This window comes from Osmia lignaria, unplaced genomic scaffold (assembly GCF_051020975.1).
Source record: "Osmia lignaria lignaria isolate PbOS001 unplaced genomic scaffold, iyOsmLign1 scaffold0002, whole genome shotgun sequence".
NCBI classification, from domain to species: domain Eukaryota; kingdom Metazoa; phylum Arthropoda; class Insecta; order Hymenoptera; family Megachilidae; genus Osmia; species Osmia lignaria.
The window spans coordinates 20,744,291-20,755,855 of NW_027478159.1; the positions used below are offsets into that span (position 1 = coordinate 20,744,291).

The 11,565-nt window shown below is 41.0% G+C and overlaps 1 protein-coding gene across 1 annotated transcript; it reads right to left on the reverse strand.

Annotated features, from left to right (window-relative positions):
* Positions 1-4,692: 4,692 nt before the first annotated feature.
* Positions 4,693-9,903, reverse strand: LOC143306192 (uncharacterized). Its single transcript, XM_076693041.1, has one exon. It carries the CDS (start codon positions 9,901-9,903, stop codon positions 4,693-4,695), a length of 5,211 nt encoding a protein of 1,736 aa, XP_076549156.1.
* Positions 9,904-11,565: the final 1,662 nt, after the last annotated feature.

The window sequence follows — 11,565 nt, forward strand, 5'->3', positions numbered from 1 at the left end:
AACATAAAAAGTAGGAAACTTAATTCTCTACAAAAAAGGTCTCTTAACATTTTGCCATAGCTCGCTTCGTTTCCGAGATATTTGCAGATATATCTCAAGGGAAGGGGCCTGACGGACATATTTTGAGATATTTCTTCTTCTTGTTGTTCTTCTTCTGCACAGCTAAGCTGGAAGTGGCATTTGCGGCTCGCACTAGTGCAGAGTTATCTCAAAGAAAGGGGCTACGGTGTTTCTGTATCTCTATTATGTTGGTGCGGCTTCGGAACTTTTAAATATCTCGATGTATCTCGAAAACTACGCTTCTGATCAAAAAATATCATAGAACATAAATTGTAGGAAACATAATTCTCTACAAAAAAGGTCTCTTAACATTTTGCCATAGCTCGCTTCGTTTCCGAGATATTTGCAGATTTATCCCAAGGGAAGGGGCCTGACGGACATATTTCGAGATATTTCTTCTTCTTGTTGTTCTTCTTCTGCACAGCTAAGCTGGAAGTGGCATTTGCGGCTCGCACTAGTGCAGAGTTATCTCAAAGAAAGGGGCCACGGCGTTTCTGTATCTCTATTATGTTGGTGCGGCTTCGGAACTTTTAAATATCTTGATATATCTCGAGAACTACGCATCTGATCAAAAAATATCATAGAACATGAAAAGTAGGAAACTTAATTCTCTACAAAAAAGGTCTCTTAACATTTTGCCATAGCTCTCTTCGTTTCCGAGATATTTGCAGATTTATCTCAAGGGAAGGGGCCTGACGGACATATTTCGAGATATTTCTTCTTCTTGTTGTTCTCCTTCTGCACAGCTAAGCTGGAAGTGGCATTTGCAGCTCGCAATAGTGCAGAGTTATCTCAAAGAAAGGGGCCACGGTGTTTCTGTATCTCTATTATGTTGGTGCGGCTTCGGAACTTTTAAATATCTTGATATATCTCGAGAACTACGCGTCTCATCAAAAAATATCATAGAACATAAAAAGTAGGAAACTTAATTCTCTACAAAAACGGTCTCTTAACATTTTGCCATAGCTCGCTTCGTTTCCGAGATATTTGCAGATTGAGCTCAAAGGAACTGGCCTGACGGACATATTTCGAGATATTTCTTCTTCTTGTTGCTCTTCCTCTGCACAGCTAAGCTGGAAGTGGCATTTGCAGCTCGCAATAGTGCAGAGTTATCTCAAAGAAAGGGGCCACGGTGTTTCTGTATCTCTATTATGTTGGTGCGGCTTCGGAACTTTTAAATATCTTGATATATCTCGAGAACTACGCATCTGATCAAAAAATATCATAGAACATAAAAAGTAGGAAACTTAATTCTCTACAAAAAAAGTCTCTTAACATTTTGCCATAGCTCTCTTCGTTTCCGAGATATTTGCAGATTTATCTCAAGGGAAGGGGCCTGACGGACATATTTCGAGATATTTCTTCTTCTTGTTGTTCTTCTGCACAGCTAAGCTGGAAGTGGCATTTGCAGCTCGCAATAGTGCATAGTTATCTGAAAGAAAGGGGCCACGGTGTTTCTGTATCTCTATTATGTTGGTGCGGCTTCGGAACTTTTAAATATCTTGATATATCTCGAGAACTACGCATCTGATCAAAAAATATCATAGAACATAAAAAGTAGGAAACTTAATTCTCTACAAAAGAGGTCTCTTAACATTTTGCCATAGCTCGCTTCGTTTCCGAGATATTTGCAGATTTATCTCACGGGAAGGGGCCTAACGGACATATTTCGAGATATTTCTTCTTCTTGTTGTTCTTCTTCTGCACAGCTAAACTGGAAGTGGCATTTCCAGCTCGCAATAGTGCAGAGTTGTCTCAAAGAAAGGGGCGACGGTGTTTCTGTATCCCTATTATGTTGGTGCGGCTTCGGAACTTTTAAATATCTCGATATATCTCGAAAACTACGCTTCTGATCACAAAATATCATAGAACATAAATTGTAGGAAACATAATTCTCTATAAAAAACGTCTCTTAACATTTTGTCATAGCTCGCTTCGTTTCCGAGATATTTGCAGATTCAGCTCAAAGGAACTGGCCTGACGGACATATTTCGAGATATTTCTTCTTCTTGTTGTTCTTCCTCTGCACAGCTAAGCTGGAAGTGGCATTTGCAGCTCGCAATAGTGCAGAGTTATCTCAAAGAAAGGGGCCACGGTGTTTCTGTATCTCTATTATGTTGGTGCGGCTTCGGAACTTTTAAATATCTTGATATATCTCGAGAACTACGTATCTGATCAAAAAATATCATAGAACATGAAAAGTAGGAAACTTAATTCTCTACAAAAAAGGTCTCTGAACATTTTGCCATAGCTCGCTTCGTTTCCGAGATATTTGCAGATTTATCTCAAGGGAAGGGGCCTGACGGACATATTTCGAGATATTTCTTCTTCTTGTTGTTCTTCTTCTGCACAGCTAAGCTGGAAGTGGCATTTGCAGCTCGCAATAGTGCAGAGTTATCTCAAAGAAAGGGGCCACGGTGTTTCTGTATCTCTATTATGTTGGTGCGGCTTCGGAACTTTTAAATATCTTGATATATCTCGAGAACTACGCATCTGATCAAAAAATATCATAGAACATAAAAAGTAGGAAACTTAATTCTCTACAAAAAAGGTCTCTTAACATTTTGCCATAGCTCGCTTCGTTTCCGAGATATTTGCAGATATATCTCAAGGGAAGGGGCCTGACGGACATATTTCGAGATATTTCTTCTTCTTGTTGTTCTTCTTCTGCACAGCTAAGCTGGAAGTGGCATTTGCGGCTCGCACTAGTGCAGAGTTACCTCAAAGAAAGGGGCCACGGTGTTTCTGTATCTCTATTATGTTGGTGCGGCTTCGGAACTTTTAAATATCTCGATGTATCTCGAAAACTACGCTTCTGATCAAAAAATATCATAGAACATAAATTGTAGGAAACATAATTCTCTACAAAAAAGGTCTCTTAACATTTTGCCATAGCTCGCTTCGTTTCCGAGATATTTGCAGATTTATCCCAAGGGAAGGGGCCTGACGGACATATTTCGAGATATTTCTTCTTCTTGTTGTTCTTCTTCTGCACAGCTAAGCTGGAAGTGGCATTTGCGGCTCGCACTAGTGCAGAGTTATCTCAAAGAAAGGGGCCACGGTGTTTCTGTATCTCTATTATGTTGGTGCGGCTTCGGAACTTTTAAATATCTTGATATATCTCGAGAACTACGCATCTGATCAAAAAATATCATAGAACATGAAAAGTAGGAAACTTAATTCTCTACAAAAAAGGTCTCTTAACATTTTGCCATAGCTCTCTTCGTTTCCGAGATATTTGCAGATTTATCTCAAGGGAAGGGGCCTGACGGACATATTTCGAGATATTTCTTCTTCTTGTTGTTCTTCTTCTGCACAGCTAAGCTGGAAGTGGCATTTGCAGCTCGCAATAGTGCAGAGTTATCTCAAAGAAAGGGGCCACGGTGTTTCTGTATCTCTATTATGTTGGTGCGGCTTCGGAACTTTTAAATATCTCGATGTATCTCGAAAACTACGCTTCTGATCAAAAAATATCATAGAACATAAATTGTAGGAAACATAATTCTCTACAAAAAACGTCTCTTAACATTTTTCCATAGCTCGCTTCGTTTCCGAGATATTTGCAGATTCAGCTCAAAGGAACTGGCCTGACGGACATATTTCGAGATATTTGTTTATTCCTCACGTTTGGTTTAACGGGAGGTCGGGACAACTTGAGGATTGGTAATGATGTCCAAATAAATTGACCCGTTGCAAATCGTATTCGTAGTTGATTATAATTTTTAATATTATAAACAGTTCGGTTAATAACTAGTTTTCGGAGCTTATCCGTTCGACAGAAAATGTTTTCGATGGATGAGTTGTTTCACGAGAGTGGTCTGAACTACAATGTCTGATTAGGGAACTTGCTTCAGGTTTTTATATTCTGGGCAAGGAGTACAATTTTCGGATGAGCCATGCTTATTGGCCTGATTTTTGTGGAGGTGGAAAATATTCCTTCTTCGCTTTCAAGGGTGCCTTAGTGACGTACGCGGTGGGTCCGCGTGTACTCGCTGACCGTAGCGAGCAATAAAACTAAGCAATACCTCGACATGAATAGAAAACTGCAAACAAAGGCTCTACTGCTAAGGTTAAGGGTTCTGGCAACCAGATGTGACTAATAAACCAAATTACTAGATAGGATGTAACGATTCCTTGGGTTTTATTGCTGCTACAGGTAAAAATCTATTGATTTGAAAAAATGTATGCTGGTTGAAAGCAAACTTGAATTAAGGTCTAATCTCATCGTAGAATATTTTATTCTACTACCTGACAAAAATTAAGTTAATAACTCGTCGAAACTCGGGTTTACGAAAATGAACTTCATAATGGGTATTGTTGGTGCGACCCGACATGCCGGCCCCCTTGAACGGATACGTTCAACGCAACCCTAACGTTATGAGCGTCGTGATGGTTTACTTGGTAGAACGAGTACATAAAATATAAGATAGGTGTAGACGCTAATATACATACTATCGAAACCACAGCCACCATGATCGACAATGATAAAAATTAATATAAGAAAAATTAATAACAATAAAGATAGTAGAAAGTAATAGTATAATATGTGTAAAAATCCTCTTGAAGTAATCTAACCGTGCGCAATGATGTGGTTAACTTAAATTTAATTTTACACAATTTAATTCTAACAATTTAGGTATTTGACGTTGAATTATGTGAACACAATTTGGTGTTCTCGTCCGCTTTGGACGAACACTCGATAGGGAGCGGGCAGAGCTTCTTAACGCAGCGCTTACATTCGCCCGTATCAGTTTTTATGGTTGCCACCCTTGTGATGCCGTCTGGACCAGGATGGGTGGCCACGATGCGTCCGAGTTTCCACCGCAACGGAGGAAGGTTGTCTTCCTTGATGACAACCAGGGTACCAGGGTGGATGCAATGGTTCAAATTTGATTGCCATTTGCTGCGGATCGTTAATTGGTGCAGGTATTCTTTCTGCCATCGACGCCAGAAATGTTGACGCAGCTTCTGTGCGTGCTGCCAGGCTGACAGCCGATTGGATGCCGTGTCTGTGAGATCCATCTCAGGAAAGCTCGTTAGTGGACCACCAATTAGGAAGTGGCCCGGAGTCAAAGGTTGAAGGTCATTGGGATCGGGAGACATAGGCGAAAGAGGTCGGGAGTTGAGTATCGCCTCGATTTCGATGATGCAAGTTTCTAGCTGCTCGAACGTTAATAAGGTATCTCCTACCGTGCGGACAAGGTGATGTTTAAATGACCTTACTGCTGCCTCCCAAAGACCGCCGAAATGGGGGGATCGTGGTGGAATAAAGTTCCACGTGACCTTTTGTTCCGCTAAAAATTTCTGAATCGCTGTATTGTGTTCATCCGATTGAATTAATTTATGAAGTGCAATGAGTTCTCTACCTGCGCCGACAAAATTCGTCGCATTATCGGAATGGATTGTTCTTGATATTCCTCTCCTAGAGAAAAGCCTTTTTAAGCATGCCATAAAGGCTTCTGTTGTCAAATCACTAACCAATTCGAGGTGCACTGCCTTGGTGCTCATGCATACAAAAATGGCGACGTACACCTTAATTTTATTACGATTACGAAATCGTTTTTCCTTGATGTACAATGGACCGCAATAGTCGACACCGACATCGAGGAAAGGTCGAGAACACGATACGCGTTCTTGTGGAAGATCTCCCATTATATAGTCTACGCTCCGTGGTTTAGCGCGAAAGCATCGAACACATTTATGAATAATTATTCGCGTAACATTTCGACCATTGAGAGGCCAGAAGGTCTCACGAACGGAGTACAAGGTTGCTTGGGTTCCCGCGTGATTGAGCCTTTCGTGTTCCTCACGAATGATGAGGCGAGTTATATGATGATCGGAAGGTAGTATGATTTGATGTTTTTGTTCTTTTGGCAATTCCGAATGGATTAGCCTGCCACCCACCCTAAGGATTCCCTGTTTGTCCAAGAAGGGTTTCAATGGGATCAGCCGACTTTTATTGTCTACCCGTCCGTCGATTTTTAGAGAGTAAATTTCTCTTGCAAAAGCAATCGACTGTGTAATTAAAACTAGAATTCGAGTAGAAGCTTCGAATTCTGTCGCACTGATGGGACCAGTATGTTTTTGCGACTTGTTTCTCAGATTATGTATGAAACGCATAACATACGCGATCACCCGTTTAAGGGATTTAAGTGAACTGTAATCCTTGATAAGATCGTCATCAATTATATTTGCATTAGCGAAACTTGGCGCGGCAATAATTGCACGTTTCTCTGGGATTTCAACCAAGTGAATTTTCTTTTGAGGCCAGAAGTTTTCTTCGTGCGAGAGCCAGTGAGGACCATTTTTCCAGATCCTCGTATCTACAAATTCTTGAGGCATTTGACCTCTCGACACTAAATCTGCGGGATTGTCTTGCGTAGGCACGTGTCGCCATTCGCAAGATTCTGATAAATTTTGAATCTCCGCGATTCGATTTGAGACGAAAGTTTTTAGTAAATGAGGTTCTGTATTAATCCAATGAAGGGTTATGGTGGAATCTGACCATAAATAAACCTTATTGATTTCAAGTTGAAGAGCTAGTTTGACTGTTGTATACAAACGTGCCAATAGAAGGGCAGCGCATAGCTCTAGGCGTGGCAACGTCAATGATTTTACAGGTGCTACTCTTGATTTTGAACAAACTAAGGAAACATGATGGTTCCCGTGGATATCGGTTGAGCGCATGTAAATGCAAGCCCCGTAAGCCTTTTCACTTGCATCAGAAAAACCATGCATTTGTATCTTGACAAAATTAGGAGCGATAGTGAGTCGATTAAAACTGACTTTGACCAACAGTGGTAGTTGTTCTTTGAATTCTAGCCACATAGTGTGGATATCTGCTGGAACTGATTCATCCCATGAAACTCCAGCTTTCCACAGAAGCTGAATCATTATTTTTGCTTTAACGATAATTGGACCAAGTAGTCCTAGAGGATCAAATAATTTTGCGACTTGCGACAGAATTGAACGTTTGGTCACGGTTTTTACCAAATTTGGTGTATTGACCTTATAAAATATTATGTCCTCCCGAGAATTCCAATGAATACCTAACGTTTTGATAGTAGCATTTGGATCCAGTGACATATGTGTACTGGATGAATTATCCGAATTTTCGGGCACCAGTGAAGGGTCGTTGGAAGCCCATTTTCGAATGGGAAATCCGCCCTTTTGCAAGAGTGCGATCAAATCGTCGCGAAGAAATGCAGCTTCTTGGCGTGTACCTGCACCTGTTAGCAGATCGTCTACGTAAAAGTCTTGCTTTAGTACAGAGGCTGCAACGGGATGCTGAGCTCCTTCATCATTAGCGAGCTGATGAAGGGTGCGAATGGCGAGAAAAGGAGCACAAGAGGTGCCGTAGGTAACGGTATCGAGAGAGAGTTCATTTACCGTTTCGTCTGGATTTTTCCGAAATAGAATTTTTTGATATGGAGTGTCGTCTGGATGCACTTGTATCTGTCTATACATTTTTTCTATGTCGGCGGTAAGCGCGTATCTGCGAGATCGAAACCGAGTTAATAGCGTGAATAAATCGTCCTGAATTGTAGGACCGACCATCAAGGCGTTGTTCAAAGATACGCCAGACGAAGTCCTTGCCGACCCATCGAAGACGACACGAATTTTTGTGGTAATACTATCTTCCCTGATTACCGCGTGGTGGGGGAGATAAAAGCCAGGCATAGTGAGGGTTTTATTTTCTAATAACGATAGGTGATTTAGCTGCTTATATTCGTCTAAGAAATGGCAGTATTCCACCTTTAGTTGGGGATTTTTTTCGAAACGTTTCTCTAGAAAGTGGAAACGACGAAGAGCCATAGAACGAGACTCTCCTAGGTTTTCTTTATTTTCATTGAAGGGTAACCTAACGATATAACGACCTTCTGAGTTGCGTTGCGTATTGCTTTTAAAGTGCGCCTCACACGCCTGCTCCTCCTGGGATAATACTTTAACTGAGGGAATGTTCTCTAATTCCCAAAATTTGGTAAGAGTCGCGTCTAACGGAGTTGAATGCGTTGTAAAATGACATTGAACCGCATTTCTGGAGGAAGAACCATTTATTTCTCCTGCTACGATCCAGCCGAGCTGAGTTTTTTGCAACACAGCCTCAGGATGATTTTTTAACGAGATCTGTCCTACACATAGTAGTTTGTAAAACAATTTAACGCCAATGAGCACCTCAATTTGCGACGGATCGTAGAATTTAGGATCAGCCAAAACTACGTTGTTTGGAATATCAAGATTTGTTTGATTGACCGCGATTGAGGGCATAGGTTTAGTGATTCGATTCAAAACGAGAAACTCGAGAGTTTTGGAGTATTTACTAAATCGCGATTTTAGTATCGCCGATACCGAGTGTTTTATCTCTGTAGAAATGTCTTCAACACCAGAAACTGAAATATCGACTGATTTTCTGGGTAACCTTAAAAACGAGGCTACACTTTCAGTTATGAAATGTGCTTGTGATCCAGCATCCAAAAACGCTCGACACGTTTTGGACTTTCCTTGGGCGTTAACGATATCTACCATTGCAGTGGCTAATAAACCTTCAGAAGAAACTTGAGCATGCAAATTGACGACAGACTGACTCGACGAGACGGGTTCTGAGGCACTAGTTGCCTCAGGTGGTTGTTTTTCGAAATGTAAGAGAGTATTGTGTTTCTTGTGGCATTTACGACAAGGTGCTCCTGTGCAGTCCATAACGCGATGATTAGGACGCAAACAATTGATGCAGAGAGTTGCCTTTTTAGCGGCTTCAAAACGCGCAGATGGCGAGAGTTTTTTAAAGGTTTCGCAATTATGAATCGAATGTTTTCCTCGACAATGAGAACAAGAATGATTTGCCGTTGCCGTCGGATACGCGTGTTGTGAACGTTGTTTCACGTGAGCATGAGAGGGTTTTCTATCCGAAAGATTCTGAGCACCTACAAAATCTTGATGAGATTTTACATCTTCAAACTGTGCACGACGCTGTAGGAACGTTATCAATTCCTTAAAGGTTGGACTAACCGACTCGCCACTAAACTCTTCCCATTTTTCACGAATGACATTATTTAATTTTTGACTAATTATTTCGACTAAGAGAGTATTCCAATGATCAACGGGTTCTTTCAAAGCGTCAAGTGCTCTGACATGCTTTTGCACCTGATCGAGTAGCGAGCGAACGGGAAATTCTTTCGAAACATGTTTTAAATTCAATAAAGCTTTCACGTGGGTTTGGCGAATAAGTTTTCGATTATCATAGCGCTCCTTTAGCAACGACCAAGCAACCCTGTAATTTTCTGCTGATAATTCAATCGACGCGAGAACCTCCGCGGCCTCGTCACGTAAGCAGCCCTTCAAATGATACAATTTCTCGATTTCAGGAATATTTTGATCATCATCGACAAGAGACTTAAAGAGATCGTGAAACCCCAACCAAGCTTCATAGGATCCGCTAAACGACGGTAGATTTACTCGCGGAAGACTACGTTTGGAAGTTTGAACGATGTTTGTATTAACTCCGTTGACAATACTTTGTGAATGAGTTGAAGCGATAGGATCGGCTAGATTATTAATTGGAGCCGCGACATCCTTTAAAAACAACATTAATTTACCGTACGCCGCGTAATATTTTTCTTCGTATTCGGTACGGATGTCTGCGTGGGTAGGATCCTCCACAAGCGCTTCTAATTCCGTATACCAATTTTCAAATTCCGTGAATTCTTTATCAATATCCTGCTTTCTTTTCTCTAAGACAGGATAATCACGTTCCGCTACGTAGCCCTCGACAAATTTTGCTACATTTGTTATTTTTCTTTTTGCGTTCGCGATTTTAACCTTTAACCGCGATATTTGTTCAGCCATTTTGGAACTTATGATAAATTACTAACACGAGCAACTAGATTTTTGCGATACTATGATCAAAATACGGACTAATAGACGGGAATGGTTGGTGGTACAATAACTTGCTTACCCTTATGACGACCCTTGGACCCTTACGATTAATGCCGCCAAAGTGTTGCTCCCTGGACTGCGATGGGATCCTGGCCAGCTTCTTCCTTTGAGACGTAGATAGACCCAGATGTGCTGGCCGACCAAGGTGTCTTCTGATTCCTTCCCTCAAACCAAGTCCAAGGTTGTGATGATGATGACAGCTTTACTAGCTCGTCAATACACCAATGACTTTTGTGTCGCTTCACGAAGCGCACCGAACGACAGTTGTGTACTTGTTCGATACGATGAAATCATCAACACGAGATGTTATGCTCTTTAGTCAAATTTGATTCGATACGAAAATTGCCACTAGCACGACACTTGCTATGATGGCACGACAGTTGTTAAATATGTTTAACGTTCAATATTCACTCCCGAAACACGTTAATTGTTTTCGACAATCACTAGGTATCACTTTTCTACGTGTATCCGGCTCGAAGGACCATGTTTATTCCTCACGTTTGGTTTAACGGGAGGTCGGGACAACTTGAGGATTGGTAATGATGTCCAAATAAATTGACCCGTTGCAAATCGTATTCGTAGTTGATTATAATTTTTAATATTATAAACAGTTCGGTTAATAACTAGTTTTCGGAGCTTATCCGTTCGACAGAAAATGTTTTCGATGGATGAGTTGTTTCACGAGAGTGGTCTGAACTACAATGTCTGATTAGGGAACTTGCTTCAGGTTTTTATATTCTGGGCAAGGAGTACAATTTTCGGATGAGCCATGCTTATTGGCCTGATTTTTGTGGAGGTGGAAAATATTCCTTCTTCGCTTTCAAGGGTGCCTTAGTGACGTACGCGGTGGGTCCGCGTGTACTCGCTGACCGTAGCGAGCAATAAAACTAAGCAATACCTCGACATGAATAGAAAACTGCAAACAAAGGCTCTACTGCTAAGGTTAAGGGTTCTGGCAACCAGATGTGACTAATAAACCAAATTACTAGATAGGATGTAACGATTCCTTGGGTTTTATTGCTGCTACAGGTAAAAATCTATTGATTTGAAAAAATGTATGCTGGTTGAAAGCAAACTTGAATTAAGGTCTAATCTCATCGTAGAATATTTTATTCTACTACCTGACAAAAATTAAGTTAATAACTCGTCGAAACTCGGGTTTACGAAAATGAACTTCATAATGGGTATTGTTGGTGCGACCCGACAATATTTCTTCTTCTTGTTGTTCTTCCTCTGCACAGCTAAGCTGGAAGTGGCATTTGCAGCTCGCAATAGTGCAGAGTTATCTCAAAGAAAGGGGCCACGGTGTTTCTGTATCTCTATTATGTTGGTGCGGCTTCGGAACTTTTAAATACCTTGATATATCTCGAGAACAACGCATCTGATCAAAAAATATCATAGAACATAAAAAGTAGGAAACTTAATTCTCTACAAAAAAGGTCTGTTAACATTTTGCCATAGCTCGCTTCGTTTCCGAGATATTTGCATATTTATCTCAAGGGAAGGGGCCTGACGGACATATTTCGAGATATTTCTTCTTCTTGTTGTTCTTCTTCTGCACAGCTAAGCTGG